General features: G+C 58.6%; 1 protein-coding gene across 6 annotated transcripts; it reads right to left on the bottom strand.

Annotated features, from left to right (window-relative positions):
• Positions 1–10981: 10981 nt before the first annotated feature.
• GRIFIN (galectin-related inter-fiber protein) lies at positions 10982–26113 on the bottom strand. Of its 6 annotated transcripts, none has more exons than XM_057508331.1 (6): positions 25931–26061; positions 12250–12308; positions 12001–12080; positions 11752–11911; positions 11350–11516; positions 10982–11131 (listed from the first exon to the last, which is right to left on the bottom strand). In XM_057508331.1, exons 2-6 carry the CDS (start codon positions 12259–12261, stop codon positions 11116–11118), a joined length of 435 nt encoding a protein of 144 aa, XP_057364314.1. In that variant the 5' UTR covers positions 12262–12308; positions 25931–26061; the 3' UTR covers positions 10982–11115. The 6 variants fall into 6 exon arrangements, with proteins under 6 accessions (XP_057364314.1, XP_057364309.1, XP_057364310.1 ...); XM_057508326.1 differs by lacking the exon at positions 25931–26061 and adding an exon at positions 12641–12767 and having other exon boundaries at positions 12196–12308; XM_057508327.1 differs by lacking the exon at positions 25931–26061 and adding an exon at positions 12641–12767.
• Positions 26114–26552: the final 439 nt, after the last annotated feature.

Genomic DNA, 26552 nt, shown 5'->3' with positions numbered 1-26552 from the left:
CTCCTCTTCCCTTGCTGACTCTCTGACTTGTTCTGTCAGTTACTGAGAATGGAATATTGAAGTCGCCAACTTATACTGTTATTTTTTCCTTTCAGTTCTGTCATCTTTCATTTAATGTATTTTGAGACTGTTATTGGAAGCGTATATATTTACGATGGTTCTGTCGTTATGAAATGTCTCTGACTCTGCTAACAATCCTTGTCACCATGTCTATTTTGTGTGACACCAGCGTAGCCACCCCAGCTGTCCATGGCCTCTGTTTGCATGCCTGTCTTTTCCTGTCCATTTGCTTTTGTCTCTTTGTATCTTTGAATCTAAGCTTTAGAAAACATAAAGTTACATCTTGATTATAAATATTTTTAAAAACCACAGTCTGAAAATCTCTGCCTTCTGAATGCAGTGTGTAGACCCAAATTCACATTTTATGCTATTATTGGCATAATTACAGTTGACTGTTGAATGTTGCAGAGGTTAGGGGTGCTGACCCCACCCCCTGCCCAATCCAAGGTCAGCATATAACTATTGATGCCCCAGCAACTTAACTCCTGACAGCTTGCTGTTGGCCAGGAGCCTTAATGATAACAAATACACTTAATTAACATGTATTTCATGTGTTATATGTATTATACACTATTTCTTACAATGAGGCAAGCTAGGGAAAGAAAATGTTGCTAAGAAAATCATAAGGAAGAGAAAATACATTTACAGTACTGTTTGGCAGGAAAATAGATATGAGCAGGGTGGAAAGAGAAGAAGGCCAGGGAAGCCTCTAAAAAAGACCCAGAGTTAATCAGTTAATCAGTTAAAGCTCAAAAAACCAGAAGCAACTTGGCTTGGAATGTTTGAATATTCCGCAGATAAAGGAGGGTACCTCAGCAGAGCCCACGGCTTTATTGGGTTAATCATGCAGGCCCAGCTTATGTTTTAACTTCACCTATATGCTGTTTTTTTTCTCCTTCAGTTCTAATCAAATAATTTGCAACCTGGGCAACTAATTTAGCAAGCAGGCCCAGCTATAAACAACGTAGTAAAAGGCAAGAAGGATTCCATCTTAAAAATAAGATTGCATTTTAAAAGCCAGGAAGTTAAGAAGTAAGATTCTTAACTTACTCTTTAGCTAACAGATAGTAGCTCAGCCCAGCTTGGGGGCTGGGCAGGCATTCTTGTTTGATATGCTCCCAGACCAAGACATAGGTATCTTAGGAAGAAATCAGAGCAGTAAATTACTTGTGTTAAGTTAATTTAAAATATTCAGAGGCCACCTAACAAGTTTGCACCCCCAGCCCTTAAACGCATTCCTGAAATATCCTTAAAAGGGGGAACCCCCAACCTTTCAGGGCGGCGCTCCTCTCTCTGAGGTTCACCGCACTTTCTAAGTGCTCAGACTTTCTCTCTTTCAATAAAGCTTAAACCTTTCAAGGTGCCTCTTTTTAAGTAACTTTAAATAAAACTTTTCTCTCTTTAACTAACTTTAAATAAAACTTTTACTCTGCTTCACTACTGTGTCTCTGCCCTTCAATTCTTTGTTGCAGGAGGGACAAGGACTGAGGAAAATACACAATGCTCCCCCAACATTACTATACAGTATTTATTTTAAAAATCCACATATAAGTGGACCTGTGAAGTTCAAACCCATGTTGCTCAATGGCCAACTCTAGTATCTATCAACCTAATTCTCCAGCTCTCTGATACCAGCTGCATGTCCTACAGTTCATTTCAATTCTGACACAACTCCCAGAGTCAGCGCAGACCCGGCGGGTGAAGGACTCAGCCCCACAAGACTGCCCCCATGTCAGACACAGCTGCAGCTCCTGGGTCCCGAGGCCACCTGCACTTGTCTCTGACTTGGCTAAACATTCAGAGGCTCTCACAACCTCCCTCTCAGGCTCACTAGTTCCTGGCAATAACTCTCAGAACTCAAGAAAGCACTGTACTTATGATTATAGTTAGGTCACCAAGGATATGGCTCATGAACCACCAGATGGCAGAGCTGCACAGGCCAGGTGTGGGGGACACACAGAGCTCCCATGCTTGTCCCGGGTGCACCGCCTCCCACCATTGATGTGCTTGCCACCTGGGAAGCTCCCGGAGCCCTGCCGTTTGGGGTTCTTAGATGGAGTTCCATTCCTTAGGCACCACTGATTAAACCTGTGGCCATTAGTGACTGAATTCAACCTGCAGCCTTTCTCCCCTCCCTGGAGGCTGCAGGGGGGGAAATTCCAAGCCACTATTACAGGGGTGTCTCCTCTGGCATCCAGCCCATCCTGCATCTGTGGAAGGCACTCAGGAGTCTGGGGAGCCACCTCATTCACATAAATCAGGTATGGCCCAAAGAGGCTTTTAGGACTAACAGACAGCACTCCTGTCATTCAGGAAACTGCAAAAGTTTTAGGAGCTTATGAACCAGGGACAGACACCCAATTGATACTTTTTATTCTGCCACAGTAGGACTTGCATTTTTAATTTTGCTCTTCATTTTCTATGTCTCTTGTCTTCTTCTGTTCTTCCTTTCCTGGTGTCATGTTAAATATTTTTGTGTGTGTACCATTTTAACTTCTTTGTTGATTTTTCTGCACCATATGCTTTACTTTCTTAGTGGTTGCTCTGGGGATTATATATGCATCTTATCACAGGCTCCTGATTAATACTGACTTAATTCCTGTAAAACTTAGAAACTGTGCTCCGTATAATGCTATCTCTCCTCTCTCTTGTACTACTATTGTTATATATATTACATCTATATGTGTTATAAATACAGTGGGAAAATCATGTATTGTGTAAACAAATATATATGGTTTATTTACACAATCTTATGTCCCTGAAGAAGTTAAGAAATCATAAAAATATGTTTATGTGGTATTTTACATTAATGCACAAATTTAGCATTCCCAATGCTTTGCATTTCTTTCTGGGGATTTGACTTACCACCTTGCATAATTTTTTAGCCTGAAGAACATCTTCTAGTATCTCTTGTAAGACAAGTCTGCTAGCCACAAATTCTCTTAAACTTTAAATCTAGAAATGTTTTAATTTCACTCTTCACTTTTGAATGATAGCTTTTCTGGCTATAGGATTCTGGATTGACTTCTTTTCCCTTTAGCAGTATGAATGTGTCACTCCACTGTGTTCACTGACCTCCCTGATTTCTGATAAGAAGTGAGCCAGCCACTGCTCCTATTGTTGCACCTGTATATGTGGGCTGTTTTCTCTTGCTCTTCTGTAATTTTTCTCTCTGTTTGATTATAACCTTGTGGCAGCCACAGGTCTCTGGGCACAAGCCATAAACCCATGCTTGCATCCTTCACTCAAGACACACATCCCAGCAGACCATGCCACAGGCCTGTCCTCGGCTGATCCACACAGTGAGTGAAGACCCTCCAGGCTCCTCCAGCCTCTGAGATGGGAGGACAGGCCCCAGAATCATCTGCACCCCAAGACCACACTACACAGAGGAGGGGCAGGTGCCAGAAAGAAATTGTCATGTGTTTGGAAACAGGAAGTGAAACCATGCCCTTCCCACTGGATGGAGAAGAGTTCAGAAACGTGACAATTTACAGGCGAGATTTGTGCCGAGGAGAGAGCTGAGAGCAGGACATTTAGATAGAGTGTTCAGTGGGAGCAAAGATTTAGAGGTGAATCCCAGCAGCACATTCTCCTGTCGCCTGGGAGCAGCGGCCCAGGGCAGGAGGGAACCGGAGAGGCCTCCAAGGTGAGCTTGGGTGGACTCATGACCCAGGTTACAGTGATGTGTCATTTAGCCGATTTGCTGTTACTCCCTGGCCACCGTGGGGCATCTGATTGCTGCAGTCCTGACTCCCTGACCCCCTTCTTTTCCAGGCCTCGGTTTCTCCTGTACAAAGCCAGTGCCTACTCCCCTCCCAGGACTCCTGAGAGGCTGGAGCGTGGGAAAGCACTCGGCTCCACGTCCAGGGCCAAAGACATGCCGAGACCATTGTGCCAGCCTGGTGTCCTGGGCGCTTGCCATGCCCTGGCGCCCAAACAAGGCCTCCGTCTGAGCAGAGCTGTGGGTGGGCTGTAACCATGGTGAGGGGTCCTGCAAGGCAGCAGAGCCAACTGCCCATCCAGGTCGGCCGGGCCCGTGGCCCTGGTCACAGCTTTGTCCTGCAGAGCTGGCGGGCTCTGCATGACGGGCTGTTGGGGACGGAGCTTTTTTGGCCAGAGAGGGTTTGGGGTTGAGGTGAGGGCAGGGAGCTGTTTCCATGGTCCTATAACCACAGCCAGGCTCAGACTGGATCACTGTGCCTGCTGTGTGTGATCCCTGCAGGGCTGTAAGAGCACCTCTGCCCATCCCACACCCTGCCCACTGCTGTCCCCTCTGAAGGAGGCTGCCCCCTTCTCCAAGTTCCAGGAGGTTCCAGGCATCTGGCCAGAGTATGGGGTCCCCTCCAGGCTTTCCCCAGAAGCAGCACAGCCCTGGCCCTGTGCATGCCCATGCCCTGTCCCAGTGTCCTCCTCTCTGGCAGGGACTGGGCATGTGTTTGGGGCCTCTGCCAGGGTCCAGGAAGTCCAATGCCTCCCCACTGTGGAGGTCATAGACCCCACAAAAATCTTGTTTACAAAATCCATGTTTTCAAACTCAAAACCTTATTTAAAAACAATAGTAAGAGGAAAAGTGATAAAAATGGCACTGAATATATATATTCTTCCAATCACAGCCACCCAAATATCTAGAAACCTCTGGAAGCAGACTGCCTGGGTTCAGATCCCAGCCCGGCCACTGACATGTGGTGTGACCCCAGGCAGACGGGTCCTTTGTCTGAGGCCCCTCATCCACAAGGCAGCAGCAGGCCCGCCTCAGGGCCCATGATGATGGGCCACTTCTCTGAGCATTTGCAGAAGGAAGTGAGAATGTGTGTGTGCACGTGTGCGTGTGCACGCGCAGCAGGGCCGACTCTGGAGAAGGGCTGCCCCTTGCCTGGGGAACAGGACACACAGCTAGGGTGCTGCCACCACCCTCCCCAGGCTGGGGCTGTGACACTGTCCCACTGGAGGGGCCCCCAGAGGAGGTGGGGGGGTCAAGGAGGGCCTCAGGGGGCAAGGCATCCAGCGCATCGCTCCAGCCATCCTCTCCACTGCTCGGAGCCAATTCAGCTGCCCGCCCTGCCAGTGCTCTGGGCTGCTCTTTCCCTCCTGAGGGAGGAGGGCTGGGACCCAGGTCCCACTGCAGGGACTAGGCAGGTGTTGGGGAGGCCTAAAATATGGAGCAACTGGGGGCTGAAGCACTGTGGGGTCCAGCTGGACCCCATCCGCAAGGCAGAGACACCACCCCCACAATTGAAAACCATGACAAGATGCGGGGAGGAAGCCTGACTGAGCCCACCTCTCTATAGGACCCCACCCTCCACGGGCCTCTAAAGCAGGCGCCCCCAGAACCCCAGGACGCATGCCAGGGAGGATGTTTCCAGGGCAAGTGCCACCTTAGCCTCCAGGAGGACAACCAGCAGGCTAGGGAGATCCAGTTTTGGGGGCTCACTGCCTGCCGGAGGGGCCATCCCCACCCCCACCCACTGGCTGGGGGCCAGTACTCCTGGTTCCCACAGGTGACGTCCGGGGTTCAGTGAGGCTATAGCAGTGACCTGGGGTGCCCTGCAGAGGACTGCAAGCAAGGGGCTCCAATCTTCCCTTTTTGCCCCCCAACCCATGCCTGGTGGTCCTGGGCTAGGGAGTGAGGCAAAGAGGGGAAGTCTTTGGGTCTCATCCAGGAGGGGTGCTCCCAAGGAAAAGGGCCCCTACTCCCCAGCCTGCAGAGGACACCAGTCTCTGGCAAATATTCCTAAGATGAGAAGCACCCTCCCAGGCACCCTCCTGCCTCCCAGGCGGCCCTGCTTGGCAGGCTTGCTCCCCTGCCCCCAGGCCCTACCTGCCCTAGGCGCTGGGTGGAGCCCAGGAGCACTCCGCCAAACCCCTCCTTCCAGGGAGTCTCTCCGGCTCGCCACTCCTCCCTCAGCCTTGCCTCACAGGTGCCCAAGGCCCCCTGGGCCCGGGACAGCTCATCTCCTCCTCCCCAGGGTCTCTGCAGCCACGGCTGGTGCAGCCTGTGGGCCAGGCCACTTGGGCTCCTTGCCCAGCCGCTGAAGCAGAAGGCTGCTGGGTGCTGAAAGACAGCTCCGGCCGGCGGCCACAGGCAGGAGCCGCGAGGAGGGCGAGGGGCCGGGGAGGGTGGGAGGGGGAGCTGGACAGGCCTCCGGCTCTGACCCACCCCCTGCCCCTCTCCACATGCCAAATCCCCCTCACAGCAGCGCTGGGATCCCCATGGCCCCAAGGCGTGTGAAGATGGGCTGTCACCCCATTTTCACCCGCCGGAAGAGGAAACTAAAACTTCAGAAGAAAAAACGAATCCTGAGCAAGTGGTGAGGTTTGGCTGAGGACCTGTGTGCTGAAGTGTCCTGTGCGAGCTGATGGCCTCGCTTCCAGTGACGTGTGTGGGACCCGCGGTAGAGAGGCGGGCGAAGCAGGGGGCAAAGTGCTGAGGGGTGCATCCAGGCAGTGGGTTTACGGGCGTCCACTGAAAATTACTTCAACTCTTCCCTATGTTTGAAATGTTGGGGGAAAACTAAAAATGCAAATTAAAAGGGTGCTCCAGCCTCCCGCAGGTCCCAGGCCCAGACATGTGCTCAGAGGCAGCCCCACAACCAGGTCTTCTGAGCCCCTCCAGAGAGGGTCGGGGACAGGCAAGTGCCTCATGTCTGCCCTTCCGTCCCACTCGCTGTGGGACGTCTGCCTCCAACACCTGCAGGGCCCCCGGTGATGCAGGATCCATGTCAGGGGGACCTCAGCTCCCTTCCCTTCTTGTAGGCATGCCCTAGGGGTCCCGGGGGCAACGGGCTTTGCCACTCACACCCACCTCCTGCCCTAAGCAGAGGGGAACAGCGCTGGGGCGCATCACTGTAGCCCCCTGAGCACACTGGCCAGCCGCCCCCAGCCCTCCTAGGTCAGGCTGAGACACAGTCCGAGACCAGCCCCTGAGCCATGGGGCCGGTCCTCAATCTCAGCAGGAAGTGCATGAGCCGGTAGAAGCAGCTCTGGCCTGATCCTGTGCTGCCTCGGTGGGGAAGGGGTAGGGGGCACATGTGGACTGCATCCCCCCATGCTTGCCAGGTGCCTTAGGCCCCTCTCAGCCACCCCCATCTTACAGAATTGAAGACTGAGGCTCAGGGAGGTGGTGATTTGCTCCAGCCCACATGGGGTATATATATTCATTCCATCATTAGGCCCGCGCAGGCCCGGGTTCCAGTAAACAAGGCAGGTGGGGCCTAGCTGTGAGCTCAGGCTGTCATTCTGCGGGAACAAAGGTCTTGAGCTCTGGAGTGCAGCCCCCACCCTGTGCGGTATTAAAGGGTCTTGGCAACTGGAGTCGGGGCTGAGGAAACCTGTGTCTGGAGTGCCCTCTGCCGGAACGTGTTCTGCAAGGGCCTGAGGGGCTCTAGGAGACTTCTGGAACATGGGGTAAAGAAAGCACTCCCACCCAGGTGACCAGTAACCTCTGCCCTGGAGGGACTAAATGCGGCAAAAGTTGGTTTTAGAGCACAGGTGTTGAGCTGGTTATCCCTGGGGCAGCTTGCTAAGAGGCCTCACCTCGGTGGCTGGTACTTAAAAACAGAGATATCAGACAACCTAAGATGTTTTGAAATCAGAAAATCTTCCCCTTCTGGACCCACATTTCCATGTGCATAATTTGTAGGAGCTGAGCATGATGGGGTATGTACTTTCCTGTTAGCCACAGACCCCACCAGGCTCTATTGTCCTCACTTTGTCATGTGGCCCCACAGGCATTTGAACTCTCTCCTCAACTGGTGCCTTTGGTCAGTTGGTGGTATTGAAAGCCTGCAGATCTAACCCTTGGAGGGCTGCAGCCCTTCACCAAGGTCCCTGTATTTCCCCAACCAGGTGTGTCTGCCCTCCCCTGACCAACACCACACAGAGAACTGAAGGGAAGACCAGTCGTCTGAGAGATGCTCACTTGCCAGGAGCAGGGGCTGCCCTGACTGACTCACAGCTCCTCTAGCTGGAGCCCCTTCTGTCTTGGATCTGGAAAGGTGTCAAGGTGTGTGGGCTCTTTCCAGGGGGCCTCACTGTGGTGCAGGGGCAGAACAGGAGTGCACAGGGGCAGGAACAGATGTAAGTCCATTCTGACACTGGCTTCCAATCAGCAGGGAAGCAGGATACTCTGCCAGGTAGCCTGGTAGCTGTCTGTCCCTAGATGGGTTCAAGCAGGGACGGCTTCCATTTATTCACTAATTTAACATTATTTATTGGTGCCTATGATGGGCCAGGCCCTGTTCCAGATGGAGGATCCAGTGGTGAGCGTGCGGGCCACCTGGCCCGTGTCCTGGAGCTGACTGCAGTGGTGGGGGAGCCAGCAAGCATGTGAGCAGGGAAATCCTTGAACCATGTTTGGTACTGCGGATAAAGGGGAAAATTCAGCGGTGACGGAGAAGAAACACCAGGGTGCGGGCAGCTGGCTGGGCCTGGGAGGAGTGTGTGGGGAGGTGCCCTGAGGCAGAGCCGGCCCAGTGTGTTCCAGGCCTGGGAAGGACAGCCTCGGGCAGGGGAGAGGCAGCGCCAGGGTGCAGAGCCTTGGGGCGCAATGTGGAGGGGCTGGCTTCACTGCTGTCTCACCAGTGCAGGGACCAGTTCATCCAGGGAGGGGGTAGCAGTAGCCAGACAGGCTCAGACGCCTCTGTGGTTCCATGCCCTTGTGCGTGGGCATCCCTAGCTCTGTCAAGGCTCTAAGTGATTCCCTCAAGGCATCACTCATTTATTCACTCACTCAGCAAATATTTCCAGAGCTCGACTGCACTGGGTACGCTCTGGTCCCCAGTCTCCAGAAGAGGCAGTGTGATGGGGTGGGGGGCAGAGGGAAGCAGAGGGCATAGGAGCCCAGCAGGAGGTCCGGGAGGGCTTCCAGGAAGAGGTGTCATCTGGGCTGAGGGCCAGCCTGCAGCCCTGGCCATGGGGCTGTGGCTCGGAGCTGGGGCACAGTAACACCCAGGCCAGACAGGCACCCACAGCCTGTGCTGAGGGCGGTGGGTGTCATGGAAGGGGCGAGAAGGCGTGCAACTCCTGCAGTAGGATGCTCTGAGATCATTACTCCCTGCTCCCCATCCCACAGATGGGGGCTGAGACCCAAGGATGCAGGGGTCTGGGCCCCTGTAGGCTGATTGGCCTTGTGGCTGCCTGTCATCCTGGAGGGGTAGAAGGGCTGATTCAAAGCTGACTCAGCCCAGGGCAACAATTAATTGATGGGGTGTGCGTGTGCCTGCATGTGCCTGAGGTCTGGCAGACCTGGGTGTCCTGACTCCCTCCCTCATTTGCTGAGCAACCTTAGGCAAGACCCTTAACCTCTCTGAGAATGTTTCACAACTAAAACAAGTGCTGCTCTCCATGCCTTGCCACATTCTTGGGAGATGGTTCAGGCCTGGCCCTCAGATAGAGCCCTGCAAAACTCAGCAACAGAGTGTGTCTCACTCTGAGCCTCAGGTCTTCCTGGGCTCAGTAAGCCCCAACCCCAGGCGAAGAAAGCCTGGCGTGTTCTGTACTTTCCCACCTTCCCACCTTGCTCTGCTGTCAGGGAGGCAGCACTTCACCACGAGGGGAGCCTTTTGTCTGCAGGGAAACCGAGCCCCAGGAGAGGGGGAGCAGCCAGCTCAGGTCACAGAGCAGGGGCCCAGCACCATGAGCAGGGAGCCTCCCCCTTTGGTGGGCCCAGAGACCCCAAGAGCAGGAGCAGCAGCCTGGCCTGGTCACAGACCCGGGCTGGGCATCCCCGCACTCCATGTGGGCTAACCCCTTTGCTGCTGGCCCATCCTTCCCAGGGCCTGGCCAGTACACATCCGCCCACCAGCCTTCAGCCCCTCCTGCTGGACTCAGAAGTGAGGAAGAGAGGAAGGAGGGGAAGTGAGCAGAGACAGGAAGGAAGCTGCACCGCTGGAGTCTGGGGCCACCATTGTCTCACCTGCGGGGTGGGGGCACCCGCTCCCCTCTGCCCTGCTCAGCCTTGGAGCGCAGCGGCCCCGCCCCACCCTGCTGCTGCCTTCTTCCCCCACCCAGCCTCAGTTTCCCCATCTGTGAAACCTCCTAGGACAAGATTTTTGGTCCAGGTCTGTGCACTGCCTGGAATTCCACACAGGCGGCGCCATGACAGGTGCTGGCCAGCCCCTCGCACCCAAATCCCTCCTCTGGCTTCATCATTCCCTATGAGCTGAGGGCTCCAGTGTCCCCAGAAGCGCCAGGGCCTCGCATCAGGCCTGGGACTCAGACCTGGGCAGCCCAGCCCCAGGTCCAGGTCTTACTGGCTCGACCTCCGTCAGCCTCACCGGTCTGCAAGCTTCTTTAAATAGCTCTCTTGCAAAGGTGGTAGCCATTAGGCCTCCTGGTAGGTAGCTAGGTAGGTAGGTAGGCGATAGAAAAGACAGGCTGTAGACGGTAGGTAGGTGAATAACAGACGACAGACAGGTGAACTGGGGTCTGAACCCAGGGCTGTGGGCCGCCAGGATCCCCACCCTCCACTCCTTACCCCTCAAGAGGGACAGGGACAGGAGCACGTTCCCTCCAGGTGGGTCAAGGAGAAACAGGAAAGACCCCTCCCTCCACCCAACAGGATGCAGAGCAAAGAGGAAGCTTCAGGGCCTCCCAGCACACTGGCTTGGACGGCGCGGGATGCACACCTGAGGGCCGGGCCCAAGGGACGTGAACCCGGTGGTCCCAGGTGAAGACCATCTGGCACCTTCTGGCTCATGGCCAGAGCCCTCCCCTCATTGGATATCCTCTGACACCATTCCCCCAACATCCACGGTGGGTGGGTGGGAGCCCTCCTCACAAGCCTGTGTCCCAGGGATGAAGGGACAGGTCGGACAATCCTCAGGCACAGGTCTCAGGGAACCCCTGCCCCTGGCCCTGGTGGGGGTGTCTAGGGCTGCCCCCACACCCCAGGCCTCTCTCACAACAGCCAAGCTCCTGCTGCCTGCTCAGACTTTATTGAAGGTGGTGGATTGGGTGGCCCAGAGCCGTAACCCCCCACCAGCTTTTCCAGGGTGGTCTCCACTGGACATGGGATGGCTGACGGCCAACTTGCTCCTGGACTTCGGGCACAGCTCAGTGGCCCCCGTCCCTGTAAGCATCCAAGACCCCAGCCTCAGTTCCAGCCCCACCCCCAGTGTGGGCTGAGGGAAAGGATGTGGACGGCAGACCTTTCCCCTGCCCCTGGCGAAGGAACAGGATGGTAGCCCCCTCCCAGGCTGATGGGCCCAGGGATGAGGACACACTGCCATTCCTGCAGCAGTGGGTGGGGTGTGGGCAGGGCCGGGCAGGCCAGGGCAGCACCATTACCACCAGCTCAGGTCTCTCCTGGCCAGCTCCACCTGGGCCAGGCGGTGGTCGCTCAGCACCTGTACCCGGGTGATGTCCGCCAGTGGCCTGTGGCGGTGCGCGAACTGTAGCACCTTGTGCTCCTGGGCGTGGACGTGGAAGTGCCCCGAGTCCGAGCTGACCTCCATCTGCAGCAGGAACCAGCGACTCGTGGCCCCACCATGGGGGCTGGGTCCTGCTCCTGCGTCCGGCTCTGACGTGCCTCAGGCCCCTCACCATGTGCAACCCCCATTGTGCCAGCCCACCCAGATGGGCGCCCCATGCAGGGAGCCCCCCCAAGCCCACCTCCCCTTGGTGAGTGGGTGGCTGGCACCCCCCACAGGCCTCCCTGACCCCCTTGGAACTCGCCCCTGCCCCCGTCACCTCAAAGGGTTCCCCCAGCACCAGCGGAAAGACGCTGGACACCTCCTCCTGGCCCCAGTGGCCACCCTGGAAGGCATTTCCCACCATGGTAGCACTGGAGAAGCGGGGCTTGATGTGGAAGGCAATGTCCCCTGTCTCAGACAAGAAGTTGATCTCAAACCTGGGGGGGCATCATGAGAGCCACTGGCAGCAGGGTAGTCACCCTGCCCAAGGCCGAAGATGGGACCCCTGCGGGGGCACTGCCCTTACCTGTCCTCCCCAGCATCAGAGTGTGCCCGGACCAGCAGGCTCCAGCCCGGGGCCAGGCCCCCGGCACAGAAGGCTTCAAACTGCGAGAGCAGAGACAGGCTGGTGTGCTGGCCCGTCCAGGAGGCCCTGGTCCCAGTCCCTGGCCTCCCAGTGCGAGCTCTCTACTGCGACCCACGCCCACAGGGTAGCACTCACTCCATGACAAGCAGGGGAAGGAGCACAGGGACTTGGGGGCCCCTTCTCACCCACCTGCAGTGCCATCTGTCCGGCTTCTGCTGCCGGCAGGGCGCGCCCAGGGATGTAGGCAGCTGGGCGGGGGAGGGGGCGTGGCAGCCCACTGTGGGACAGGATGCCTGACTGGTCCCTCTGCCCCTCCCTGTCTCCCCCACTCCCCCATCAGGTCCCCCCTTCAGGCACAGGGGCAGGGTGGCTGCGCAGACCCCTGCCACACCCACTTCCTCAGGCCCTCCTCTCCATCTTTGCTTCCAGGGATCCTTGGACACCTAGGAAAGCAGCTTCTGCCCTATTCTCGCAGGAAGGGTGGGCCTGAGCCAGGCGCCCCCAGCCTCTTCCTCCAGGCTTCCCAGACCCAAACCCTCTCAATGCTCAGTGAGGTGGGGGAGGAGCGAGGCCTACCAACCCTGCCCTGGCCTCCTGGGGGCCCGTCTGACTGCCTCGGTCTCAGGCCTGTGTCCCCCAGCCCAGCCCTGCTGCCCCTGGCTGTCCTGCTCCAGCAGGCCCAGCTGCCCCATGGGGCCCAGAGCTGGGATTAGGCTGGGCCCTGTGGTCAGCGCATTCCAGGGCTCTGGCAGAAGGCACAGGGGAGGGCCTTTCCCACACCCCAACGCCCCTCCTGACCTGGCCCCTCGGCCTCTCTCAGCTAAGCGGGGGAGGGGGCTGGCCTGGGGCCCTCTGGAAGCATGCAGGGGAGACCGCAGTCCTTCCAGGCTTTGGGGGCAGCTGTGGGGGCCTCCAGGATGGACCGTCCAGGGAGCTGCTCCAAGGAAGAGTGGGGCTGGATGCACTGAGCACCAGGGCTGCTGTGTGCAGTGAGCGTGCAGGAAGCGTAGGTGAGTGTGGGTGAGCATGTGGGTGTGTGGGTGAGCGTGTGGGTGTGCAGGTGAGCGGGAGCATGCAGTGAGCTCAGGACCATGTGGCTGTGTGGATGTGCAAGCCCATGTGTGTGTCAGTTGTGCATGAGGGCAAGTGTGTGGCTCCAGGTGCCCCTGTCGTTTCCCTGACAGTTGTGTCTTAGAGGATGGGCACAACACTGGACCCTCAGGCCCTTGGGCACCCCCAGACCCTGTGGATGCTTGGCAGGATTCCAGCCCCATGTCTCCCCACCACTCCCCTCTGGCTGTTATTTCCCCCAGATCTCCTGTGCCAGTCCAGGCATGTGCTTGGCCAGTGTAGGCAAGGCGGGTGATGCTAAGGCTGGGAAGGGACATGGCAATGGGCCTGCCGTGTGGGGTGTGCAGCGGCCGTGTCCTTGTGCCCCTTTGCCAGGCACTGGGCAGGCTGGCGGGCCTGCAGGGGGCCCTGGGCAGTGGAGGTGCCACCGGACGAGCTGACCCTCTGTGGCATGGTCCTGATACCAGCTTGCCTCCCAGACCACATCTGCAGGCTGGCCCAGCAGGAGGGGGTAGGCCAGCCCTGCCTCCCCACTCCCTGTCCTGCCCCCTGCCAGGGGTGCTGGGGCTGGCTGTTGGGTGGGACTCAGCCTGTGCTGTGGGTTCAGCGCTGGCTGGGCCAGGGGCCCAGTAGGGCAGAGCATGCATTAGGGCTCCAGGAAGGCTTCCAACCTGCTGGCCACCTCGAGCTAGCGGTGTCTGCGCCTCGGACTTCCAGCTGCTCCACAATGCCGACCCTTGTGAGCCTGCCCCTGGGCAAGGAGGGTGACCAGGCAGCCACAGCCCTGGCTGGCCAAGGATGCTGGGCCATTGTCTCCTTGATTGGTGGTCGGCAGGACCCCAGGGAGGGACCATGGAGTCAGCTGCCTAGAGCCCCACTGGCCTCAGAGGCCCCGTGGGTGGGGCTTGGCCCCCAGACAGGCTGATCAGGAGGCCCATGTGCCGCTGCCTGGAGAGGCCCTGGCTTGGGTGAGGAAGCCTGTGGGGCCCCTGATTCCAGCAGGCCCCCCCTCTCTGAGCCACCCCATCTGGACAATGGGGGTTTGTGCTGCAGGTAGTCCAGTGGGCCTGGAGGGGGCAGAGCTGTGAGCCCGACCAGTTCATGCCAGCCCGGAGATCTCAGAAAGCCCCACCTGGGACGAAGCAAGCTCTGGGCCTCCACCTGCCCAGAGACACGTTACCTGGCCTGAGCACACACCTGGCTGGGCTGTGGTCTCACCCCGCCTTGCCTCACTGTGGTTTTGGAACTTCTCCCATGAGGGTAGGAGCGGCAGAAGCTCTCAGAGACTGGGATAAAGGGGTCCAGAAGGGCCCTACAGGCTGGGAGACACTGAGACCCCACGTGGCCAGCCCAGCAATGGGGGCACACCCCAGTCCCATGGAGACCAGGTCAGACCCCAGTCGGGCCCCAGGAATTGCTGGCCAGCCAGGGCTGGGTGCTGTGGCTCAGGGCCCAGGGCAAACATACCTGCTGGCCAGGTGCCACCCCTTCCCCCATCCCGGATGTGCAGTTTTGCCCCTGGCTGTTGACCTTCACAGGCTTCTGAGGAGGCAGGGGGCCTCCGCCCAGCAGTTGAGGACCTTCACCAGCCAGTAGGCTGGCAGCCTGGGCTCTGTGGCTGGTCCTCAGCCCCAGTGCTTCCACTGCAGACAGGGCTGGAGCCCAGGAGGTAAATCACGCCCCACCACCCGGGACACCCTCTGTTGGGTGCTCACTCCGTGCCAGGCACTTGGCTAAGCTCTGCACACACACCATGTGTACCACACCCAGCCATGGAGGGCAATGCCATGACCCCGTTTACAGAGCAGGATCTGAGGGCACAGAAATGTCAACAGCTAGAAGGCCACAAAGCCAGGCCTTGGACCGAGCAGTCAGCCCTTTGGACATGGAGCTCCTCCCCAGGCCACAGTGGAGGTTATCAAGGTTGGCTTCCTGGAGGAGGGGGGCACCTAAAGCTGATCTTGAAGAATGAGTAGGAGTTAGATGGTGGAAGGGCAGGTGCTGCAGAGAGGGGACAGCAGGGGGCATGGGGGAGGCAGGGCTGGCTGCGGGTAGGTCTGATACACCTCAGTGGGCCTGTGGGTGACGGGCACAAGCTGCCCAGGACAATTTGACAAGCTTTGTCTCAGATGGAAGAGATCTCCCCAGAGTTAGGATGGGGGTGTGGCCTCTGAACCCCCAGTGCTCCTCCAGTTCAGTGCTCCTCCAGCCCAGCCTCTCAAGTCCAGAGCTCCCAACCCCCGGGAGCACCCAGCCTGGCCCACCGCAGCAAGGTCTGGGCCTGGCTGCCCTCAGAGCCCTCCTCAACCTTCAAGACACCCCTAGGACCCCCAGCCCTGCCCCCAGCCCACATCTGGAACTGCTCACCCTGTGAAGTCAGCGTGGAAGTCCCAGTCCCCAAGGGAGGAGGCACGGGCAGCTTCCACTGGCAGGGGTGGCCCCAGGTGGCCTTGGCACATGGAGGCTTGCTCATTCCCTCCTTGCTGGGGCTGGGACATGAGCATGCCCTCTCGGCCAGCAGGCAGGGTAAGGACAGGGGAGTTACACAGATGGGGAAACTGAGGCCCGGGAGGCCAGGAGCTTGTGGGACCCAGCGCTGGCCTCTGCTGCCCCTTCGTGGCTCCTGCGAGGCCTGTTGAAGCCTGGAGCGGCCCAGGGCTGGGAGGGGACAGCAGGGGCCACCACCCTGCCACCCTCTGGGGCCTCTGCAGCTATCCTGAGTCCCTTCCTCTCAAAGTTTGGTTCCATCCCGCCTAAGAACTTCATGGCTCCTTCCCTCTGAATCCCACCCTGTCGCTCAGGACAGAGGTCATTTTCATTCCAAGCCATTCGCCGAGGCCCTGTGGGTCCCTCAGAGGTCTGTGGGGAAGGAGGCAGGTGTGCGCCTGGTGCGCAGGAACCCCCTCTCCCACTGCCTGCCTCCTGCCTGCCTCCTGCCTGCTGGCCCTGTAGCTGCTGGCACACAGCAGGGCTTCAGGAAAACGTTACTACTGTCACTGGGACCCGACGGAGGCTCCAGGCTCAGGGAAGGGAGACCAGAACTCAGGCCTTAGAACTCAGCCCATCTTGGCCGGAATCACCAGCACTTCTCAGCTGAGCCCCTACGATGTGCTCAGTACCGTGCCAGTGCCTACCGTTTACCGCTCTGCCAGCCAGCCTACCATCCCCCTGTTACTGATGCAGGAAAGCAACTGGCTGCCATTCCTTTGCTCAACAAATACCTGGTGAGTACCTACAACATGGCAACCCTGAGCTGTGGTTCACAAGACAGACAGACTCAGTCCTTGTTAGGGAGGGGCAAACACATTAAATGACAAATCCAGGGTCACCTTATCAAATCATCACTACGATGAAAGTGCTGAAGGGAAAAGATGGGGAATGACAATCACGTATAGGGGGCACTGGCCTGATCCAGGCAAGTCAGGGGGACTTCCAGGAGGAGGGGACATTTGGGCTGAGCTCAGAAGAGGAGGGGCTATAGCCAAAAGAAGGGAAGCATGGAGAGTGTTGCCAGTAAAGGAAGCAGCATGTGCAAAGGGCCTGGGGAGGGCCAGGATGGCAATGGAGAAGACAGCGCCCCACCCCTGCTGCTGCCCTGCTGGGGTCCAGCCCTTCCTGGCCTCCCCTGCCAGGTGGCACCTTCCACCCCTAATTTAGCTGGCATTGTTCCTGGCCAGGCTGCCCACTCAGTGACCGGCCATTGTCCATGTCCAGGGTTTCCACCCTCCCCTGAGCCTCTTATCACCCAGAGAATCTGCTCACTTGGGGGCATTTGGGGCCTGATAAGGTTTCCTGGAGCCAATGCCGAGCGGGGGCTGCCAGTTCTCTGCCCCTATCTCTGGCATGGGTGGGCCAGTGGCTCCAAAAGACACTTGGCACTGGCTGGGGACCCCAGGGGGCCTTCCCTCCATACTGGCCCTCCTCCTGCGAAGAAGCAAAGCAGGCCCACCTGCCTCGGACAAGCAGAGAGCCCCTGCCCCTCTCTGAGCCTCTGTTTCTTCATCTGGAGTTTCCCAAAGGGATAATGAGCACAGCCCGTGTGCTCAGACAGAAGCAAGGCTGGCTTCGGCCCAAAGGAGGGACATGAAGGTGGGTTGCTGAGACGCCAGGCTGCGAGGCCAGTGTTTGCCCTGCTGGTGGGCCTGAGCCGAGGGCAGAGAGCAGGATTCTACCCAGACGCCGCTCCACCAGAGCCAGCCCGGGCCAGGCCTTAGCCCCGGGTTCTCACAGCCCCCTGGGCAGGGCCCTTCGCCCCCATCCTCTTCCACCTCCCATTTTATAGATGCAGCACCCGAGGCCCAGAGCCGAGCTATAGCTGGCTAGGTGCTGGCAGTTGGCCACTGGAGAAATGGTGCTCTTCACCACAGCCCTGCAGAGGTGGGGCCATGATTTGGGGCACAGGACAGAGCCCCTCTGCTCCCACAGTTACGCTCCTTGGCTCAATGTGTTAACCAGGGCTCTGCTTTGCAGTCCTCCAAGCAAGCTCATGGCTGTTCACGTGGGGAGGCTTTCATTCCCCTGTCACTGGTGGACAGACGGAGGCCGCTGTGGTCAGTGTGTGGTTTTCCTGGGAGGTCACGGCTGTGAATGTGAGATTCTTGAGGGGTCACTAGGGAGTCTAGGGAGAAGTGTGTACCTGAGGGGCTCTAAAGGTCTTGGTGGTATGGCTTTGAGGGGCTTGAGGGGAGGCCTCCTGGATGGGCAGGTGGAGGCCTGCCTGGAACCTCTTGGACTTGGCCCCCAAGCAATGGAAACCGAGCCCACACTGGCAGCCTCCTTCGAGGAAGCTCAACTCGCCCCGACAGGCCAGCGAGCAAGGCTGTGGGTGCTGGGCCAGCAGCTGGGTGCAGCCAGGGGCCTCCGTGGTTGGGCGGGTACAGGGGTTCAGGTGGGCTGGACAGGGCACAGTGGGGCAGCCTGGCGGCCAGCAGACATCGGGCCCGGAGCGGGGACTGTGATGATCTCTCCAGACAGGCGCCGGGCTCCAGCACCCTCCAGGGATGCAGGCCGTGCCAGGTTTATAAACAGACCCGGCAGCAGCCAGATTTGGGGAAGGGAAGCTGGGAATCCAGTCAGATGGGAATGTGGCGGCGGATCCTAGAGCTTGCCTGCAGATTCCATGATGTGGTGTCCTCCGCGCACTGGGCCAGAGCCGGGACACTAGAGGGCATGCAGGACACGGGGTGGGCTTCAAGTCCCACTCTGCAGAGGGGGCTGAGCACTGCCTTGGGATGGGGGCCCAGGAAGAGGGGCCAGACCTGCTTCTGTGCCACATTCTCAAACATTTGCAGAGCACCTACTGCATGGTGACTGCTTGCGGAGCAGGACGGAATGTGTGTTGCAGCAACACAGATAATAAGTAGCTTAACAAATACATGGAACATTCTAGATGGTGATATGTGCTGGGAAGAAAATAAAATAAGGCAGTAGCATCGAGCTGTGCAGTCCAATACCACCTATAGTATGTATGTAAAACAACACAAGATTTATAAGACTTAGTGCCAAAAAAAAGTAAAATATCTCATTAATAATTTTTATATTGACTACTGGTTAAATGGTAACATTTTAGATACACTGGGTTAAAGGAAATATATTGTTAAAATTAATTCCACCTGGTTTTAAACCTTTTTTAGATGTGGCCACTATGAAAATTTCAAATTGCATCTGTGGCTTGCATTCTATCTCTGTGGGAAGGTGCAGAATGGAGGCGACAGGCGAGGGGACTGCTTAAGCCTGACCAGGCTGCTACCCTGAGACGTCATATCAAGAAAGACCCAGCCCAGGACATCCGGGAAGAATCACCCAGGCCTGGGCAGTGTAGGTGCAGATGTTCTGAGGGAGCCTCAGAGGTGCTGGCGAGGCTGGAGGGTGGGAGCCTGGGGGGTGGTACGAGGTGAGGCTGCAGAGGTGAGCTGAGGCCGCCCTGGTGAGAGGGACAGGCTAGGGCTGCTCAGAGGGGCCTCCGGTGTGTAAGGTGGGGACAGCAGCATGGAGACTGAGACGGACTGAGGCTGCCCTGCACTAGTATCCTCCTGGGGTGGGCTCAGGCTGGGCACCCCTGCCCCCGCCTCCGGGGGCTGTGTCCCCAGAGCCCCGCCCGCTCAGGCCGACCCCTGCTGTCTTCAAACGCTCCCACCAAGACTGTTGGGAAAGGCCCAGGGGAGCTGCCAGCTCCCAAAATAGCCTCACATCAGTTCCAGGACATCTGTGGAGGGCGGAGTGCCGGAACCTGGAGTGTGAGACCACTGAGCCTAGGGGCTAGGACTGGGGACGGGTGTGGCATAGGGACAGAGTGCATGGAATTTCCTCAGCCCAAGGAACAGCAGGGCAGGGGCACCTACAAAGGCAGGGTGGGGAAACCGAGGCAGGAAGGGGCTGCCTGGAGGGCCTGGCCCTCCCTTTCCAAGGGCCCAGCCTGAGATTCTGGGAAGTAGGAAATGAGGGGTAGTCTTTTGAGATTAAAGCATCTTTGGTGCAAGACCCCTCCAGGTCCACATTACCCACCCATCCATCTATCCATTCAGTCAACAAACGTTTACCAAATGCTCACTGTGTGCTGAGCTGGGAGGCCAGAGTGAACAAGTGGAACATTCTAGATGGAAGATTAAGGCCCAGAGTGTGCTGGGGCTGGCCTGAAGCCACACGACCAGGGAGGAGGCTGTCTGACAGAAAGGGAGGTGGGCAGCTGTGTAGGGGTCCGCGGGCTGCGTGGTCAGGATCAAGACTGGCTCTTGAGGGTCTGGGGCTCCCCCAGCCCAGGACATCCCCCAGAGAAGAGAGTGTTTCCTACTGAAAAACGAGAACACACATTTAAATGGCCCCCAGCATGTGTCCCCGCCCTCTCCTCAAGGCTCTAGTAGTTGTGTCAATTTGGCAATGTGTTTCTCAGGATAGAAAATAAGAGAAAAGAGAACCCCTTGTATGTGTAACTCCAGGGGAGGTGGGGGTGCTTCTATGGGACGGGAAAGCCCGAGCAAGGGCCAAGCTCAAGGAGAGGTAAGTGTCTACGAGGTAGCCTAGGGAGCCACAGAACGTGGGGGGGGAGGCAGGCTGGACTCAAGGTGGAGACCCACCTGGCTGGAAGAGGCCTATCCCCCAGTCCACAGTGAGATGCCCAGGAGAAGGGCCCCACGGCCCAGTGAAGATGGAATGCGTGGCCAGCAGGGGAGTCAAGCAGAGAGCTTCTGGGGTGAGCTGACCTCCCTGGAGAAATGGTGCCAGAGGTCCTGAGGGGAGGCCCTGGTTCAGCACTCGGGGGCCCTGGGGGTCTGAGGGTAAAGCTGCAGCGGCGGAAGTGGAGGCACTTGCTCCCCCACCCCACCCCGTTTCCTTGGCCTCCCCTCCCTTTCCCCTCTGGGCCCTAGAGAAGGGTTCAGGCTGGGCCTGGCATGCCAGCTCATCCCTGCCACCAGGGCCACCCCACCACGTGCCTGCTCTGACTGCAGCTCCCACTTCCCCAGGCAGGGACGGGACGCGAGATTCTTTCAAAAACATTTCCTTTGCAAAATAATCCTTCGAAATATGTTTTTGGAAACAGACTCCTGATCTGAACAGGAAGAAGTTAATTACAGTCCCTCCCCAGAGGGGTGCCGGGAGGAAGCCTGGTGGTCAGGGAGGGAGGGAGGGCTGGGTCGGCCACTCGGAGCCACCCCAACAGCCGGCCTCAGGCCCTGGCCACCACCCCGCAGCCCCCTCTGTGGTTGTCTCCCGCAGAGCCCAAAGCCCTCAGCCCACGGACAGGGAGTCAGAGACACAGGATGGTCCAGGGACTGGGAGAAGGTCACAAGTTCCAGGCAGAGCAGGGCTGAGCCCCTCCCCGTGTAGCCACGTGGTTTCCATGTGAGAGAGTGGGCAGGCATGTGCACACAGGTCAGTGCTCACGTATGTGCATGAGTGAGCGAGTGTGAGCCACACTGGGTGAGCTAATAAGTGCTGGCTCAGCTGGAGGTGGGCATCCACAGGCCTGACCTCCCCTGCCAGGCTGCCTTTCTCAGGTGCCGAGGTGCTCTCTGGACCAGGACCACAGGAGGAAGAAGATGGGGGCTCCCTTCTGGGCTCCTGCCCTTCAGCCTGTCCACACTCCAAACAAGGGCCTTCGGGGCTGCCCATAGGCCTGGCCCAGAGCCCACCATGGACTGTCTTCTCTGTGCCCATGCCAGTAAACGCTGCTCATGTTCTGGGTCATGTGTCAGGTGCTATGGCTTTATATCTAGACGTTTGGAGTGTCTAAACTCTGACCTTTGCTTAGCCATCCAGCCAGGGTTCTTACCACCCAGCCTGTGGCATCAGGGGTCATGTACGTGTAAATCTAAGGCACGAGTCCATCCACTGTCCAATGTCCTACCATCTATATTTATTTCCTGTGGCTGTTGTAATAAATTACCACAAACTCAGTGGCTACAACACATATTTACTAACACACAGTTCTGTGGGTCAGAGGCATCCTACGGGCTGAAACCCGGGTGTGGACAGGGCTGCGGTCTCTGGATGTTCTAGGCAAGAACCTGTTCCCAACCCTTTCCCGGCATCTGGAAGCTGCCTGCCTGTGTTTGGAGCCTGCAAGGGTGTCACTCAGGGGCTGCTCGGTCCATATCTCTGACTCGCCTCTTTTACTCACACGGGCCTTGTGGTGGTGGCCCTGGGCCCTCTGGACGATGCAGGATAGCCTCTCCACCCCAAGGTCAGGATGTGGCCTTCTTGGGGCGACACACTATTCCACCAGTCACATCGCCGTCCTCCGTCTGTCTAACTGCCCCCCATCTTTTCACTTCTCTAGCCGTCTGTCCACCGGTACATTATTTTTCCATCTGTCTTTCCATCCATCTATCCTTTTGTCTGTCCTCACCCACCTACCCCTCCATCCGCTCACATGCATCCATCTGTTCTATGCGGCAGAACGCTAAGGGAGGAGGGTCAGAGGACCATGGAGGATGTGGGGAGGACACAGGGTGGCACACCCCCATCCAGACTCTGCCTGGCTCCGTCTTCCTCCCCCTTAGCTCCTTCTAGGGACCATCAGAGTCACCCACAGATGAAGAGCTTCCTCTGTCACACCCACCTGCCCAGAGAGCGTCCCTGGGGAGCTGGAGGGGTTTGCTAAGTGGACACAGACTCACTGTCAGCAGGGGCACATCCTTACTTCAGGCCCAGCTCCAGGGCCTCGGCCAGGACCCTCTGCGCAGATGCACAGGGGATGCAGGGAGGGGTCCTCACTGAGCCCAGTGCAGAGAGGCTGTGGGAAAGGCCTCCGTGCAGATCCATCTCTGGCTTCAGGGCATCTTGTGAGGGAGTGGTGGTCACTCCAGGCCTGGTAGGAGGCCTGGATCCAGCCCAAGGATGATTCAATGGGGAAGAAATGCCCCCAGGAGGAGCACCACGTGGTGGCTGCGGGGACGGCAGCCCTGATCAGGCCCATGCCCCTTACCTCCCTCGGGAACACGAAGGGCTCAGCTCTCTGGCAGAGGGCAGGACCCTGCTCACACCCACACACCCTTCTCCTCTCTGTCTCTCACCATCTCTGTCTCTGATTCTCTATCTGTCCCCCTCACCCTCTCCCTCTCTGACCACATCTCCCTTTGGGGCCTATCTGCATGGGGTGCTCTACCCTGCAGTCAGACCAGGACTCTGGCATTTGTGTCCCACCCCAAGCCTCTGGGACCTCCTCCCCAGGGTAGCCTCCTAGTGCCAGTAGGAGTGACCTTGGTCCAGACAGCAACCCCCACACGCCTAGCAGGCCGGCATCGTCAGCTACTTGACTGGCACAGATGTGTGGCTGGCTGGGGTCCTGGACGCGACATGCTGTGGTTGGAGCCTGTGACCCAGCATCACCCGGGGCTGAGGACTGAGTGAGGTGGTGGTGGGGTAGGTGGAGGGAGTGGGTAACTGGGTGGGTAGAGGGGCAACCAGGCTGGTGGATGTGTGACTAGTCAGCTGGGCTGAGACAAGACGGCTGACGGACAGCTGGGTCAGCCCAGGTCCCAACAGCGCAGTGGTGGTCTTCTCCCCAAAGCCTGCCTCACCCCCACCAGCCCACTCAGAGCTCCCACAAGCTCCCATGTGACCTCTAATGGCACAGGCCAGACAGGCTGCTGTGGGCCCTGGCACGTGCCCTGAGGAGTGGCAGGCAGGAACGGGCGTGCCTGCCTCGTGGGCCAGGGCCCTGGGGGGGGCAGGAAGGGAGGCAGGCTGTGCTATGGGCATCCCAGAGGTCAACCGGGAGGCAGGGGCAGGGAGGGCAGACAGCCGCTCAGGCCCTTGGTTGCCCAGCCTGCCTCTGGCATCTCTAGGTGCCAAGGCAGAGCTGGATTCCTGGTCCCCCAGACCGATCTACCCCCAGGTCAGGGACCCAGTCAGGTCCAGGTTGGCCACATCCCTGCAGTGTCCTGCTCCAGGGGAACCCCGCGAGCATCACAGCCCCAGTGGGGGCAGGGCCAGGCTGTGGGAAACACACACAGAGTCAGGATCTGTGCCCTGACCCCAGCCCCCATCTATGGGACCTGGGCCAGACGCCAGCCTCCACGGCCTCAGTGCCTACTCCCTGGCACAGCCCTCGGCAGCCCTCCCTTCAAGGCGGCCCAGGTCTTGTTCCCCCACCGCCAGCTGGTGCCGCCAGCTCTGTGCACGGAAGGAAGTCCCCTCATAGACACCGAAGAAGCTGAGAGGCCCAGACCCTCTGCAAGGGGCAGGGCCTCACGTCCGCCACCATCACCTCTGCCTACCCATGGCAGGTACTCTCCCAGGAGGGCCCTCACAGGGGCTGCCCAGGCCCAGAGCCCTGGGGCCAGAGGTGCCACTGTTTAAGGAAGGAGAGTGACCAGCTGTCCTGTCTGAGCCGCCCGGGACCCCTGCCCGGCACCCTGTGGCTGGGGAAGCAGTGTGGGCCCCCTTCCTACTCCCAGAGGCCACAGTGCCCCCCCACACTGACACCGCCCCTGTGAGGCTGGTGGGGCCACAGGTGAGGTGCTCCTTTGCACATTTGGGTGTTCTGTAGGGACTGTGGACGCCTGGGTCCAGGACAGGAGAGAGGCTGATGGACGGCATGGGGGTCTGTCAGGGAGGGTTTTGGACCCTCCTCTGTCCCAGGCTGCTCCTCCTTAGCCCCCCAACAGCGTTCACATGCATGCCAAGCACATACGTGGGTGCCCCAGCCACCACCTCACACTCTCCATATTGGTGCCATACCGGGAGTTTGAACCTGTCATTTACTCTGTCAAAGTGGGCATGGTGGGAGGAAATCCCCACGCGACCCCTCCCCCAGCTGCACGTGGTCCTGCCTGGACCTCAGCGTTTGGTCCGGGCAGGGGATTGGGGTCCTGAATCTCAAAGGGCAAGTCTGGTTTAGGCGCCCGTGTCCTCCACCCCAACCCCAATTCTCCTTGTGGATGGGGGAAATCGAGGCCCAAAGGGACTCACAGACAGTGGGCGGGGCCAGAGCACAGGCCAGGCCCCCCTCCACCCACCCAGACTGTCCTGTGTGGGGGCTGTGATCTTCAGTCAGTCCATTGTTCTTGCCCAGGGCCTGACCACCCTACCCCCACCGCAGAGAGGGGGATCTGGGGGAGGGGGCGAGGGTGCAGCGGGCGGAGGGCGCCGGAGCTGTTAACAAGCTTCTTCCCAGCCCCCACCCCGCCTTACCTCCCCAGGCCCTTCCCAGGCGGAAAATTCAATTAGTTTCGAGCAACTGCTTTGCTGAAGAGCCAGAGAAAAGGGCAAAGAGAGAAAGGGGATCTGCCAGGCGGCTGGTGTGTGTGCTGGCGGGATGTGGGGGAGGGCGCAGAAGCACATGTCTGTGCTTTCTGCTCAGTCCCTGTCTCTCGTGTCTCTACACATGTGTCTTTGCATGTCCCTGGGTTCCTGTGTGCCAGGTCAGTCGCCTGCGTGAACATGGTCAGCCTGGCTCCCAGCACCCCTACGGGTGCCCCTGCCTTAGTTGTGACTGCAAGCCCTCCCCACCCCCCGACCTGCACCCCCCGCCCGAGTCAGCTCCAGGCTCTGGGTTGTTATGCTTGAGGTGGGACTAAGGTACTGAAAGGTAGGACTCCCTGTGCCACCTCCCACTCAGAGGGTGTGATGGCCTCTCAGCTCCCCAGACTAGGTGCCCACCCCTGGGCTCCACACTGGCCTCTTGTCCAGCCCTTAAACATGCTGGCCATCTGTGCACAGGGCCTCTGCATGTACCGTCCATCTCCCCATGCCTGGCAAGCTTCCCCTTCCAGAGCCTTGCTCCAAGGTGGGTCGGTCCTTGTTCTCACTCTCCCATCATCCCTGGGCTTCCCAGCCAAAGGTCTCCCCCTGCAAGAGTCCTCAGGGGACAACCCTGTCTGGGTCACCCCTAAGTCCCAGTGCCCAGAGCAGAGCCTGGCACACAGCAGGTGCTCAATAAATGTTGGCTGAGTAAAGAAGAGCCAGCCCACACAGCAGTTTAGAAAACACTGAGTTCTTAGCAGACATACTCTTTGCTGCTGGCAAACTCCTGTGCACCCTGCTATGGCCTGACTTCCAGTGCCCACTCCTCCAGGATGTCCAGAGCGCCTGTGTCTTCCCCTGTCTCTGGCCCAGTGTTCCCTCGCCTACCTGGGGAACCCAGATCCAGCGAGGGTGCAGATACCTCCTTCCTGCTCTGATTGCACCAAGGACCCTGGGAGAGCTCTGGTCTGCCTGCCTCCTCACGGAAGGCTTCTACACCAGCCAGAGGGCAGGAGGGGAAGGGGTGCCCATCCCACCCTTCCCCTTGTCCTAGCACCCATGCCCAGCTACAGAGCCTCCCTGAGCCCCACAGGAGCAGTGGAGGGGTGCCTACCTGAGCAGGTGCCCAATGGGTGCTCAGGAGCTGCTGAAGGGTGGGGTAGACTGTACACAGACCCACAGAGAGACAGGGTGCAGAGGGCAGCAGCTGCTTTTTTGAGCACCTCTTTATCCAGGGTGCCCAGACACTGTCAGGAGGGGTCATTGCTTCTGGACCTTCCCCTTAGGTTCAGGGCCTCCTAAGGAGGGAAGGAGGTTCGGAAGGCCTTGTGTGGTGAGGTGCTGTGTGCAGAGGCATGCGGCCGGCCCCTCCTCCTTCCCGGGGAGGGACAGAGGCAGCTGGCAGCTGGGGGGCTGCAGAGGAGGGGGAGGCCCGTCCAGTCTGGCTGAGGCTGCAGTGGGTGTCTATGGCCCCTCCTCAGGAGCCGTGAGAGCACAGCTTTCCCAAGTTGTTGGCCCCCACCCTTGGCCAGCTGTGTGCAGCTGGGCCTCCCCCCAGGAAACCCAACACCAGTGGGCCGTGGTGGGTAGGGGCAGTCGCTGGCCCAGCCGGCTCGCTCACCACCGGGCAAGGGCCTCCCCACCACGGCCGTGGGGCCACTGTGACCTCCTGTCCTGCTGGTCAGTAAAAGGGACCACATGCCTGAACCCGGGGCCTGGCAGGGGATGTCACTCCA

This window comes from Manis pentadactyla, chromosome 10, assembly GCF_030020395.1.
Source record: "Manis pentadactyla isolate mManPen7 chromosome 10, mManPen7.hap1, whole genome shotgun sequence".
NCBI lineage: Eukaryota > Metazoa > Chordata > Mammalia > Pholidota > Manidae > Manis > Manis pentadactyla.
Note: the sequence above shows the minus strand (reverse complement) of the source record. Positions and strands in the feature narration are given on the sequence as shown.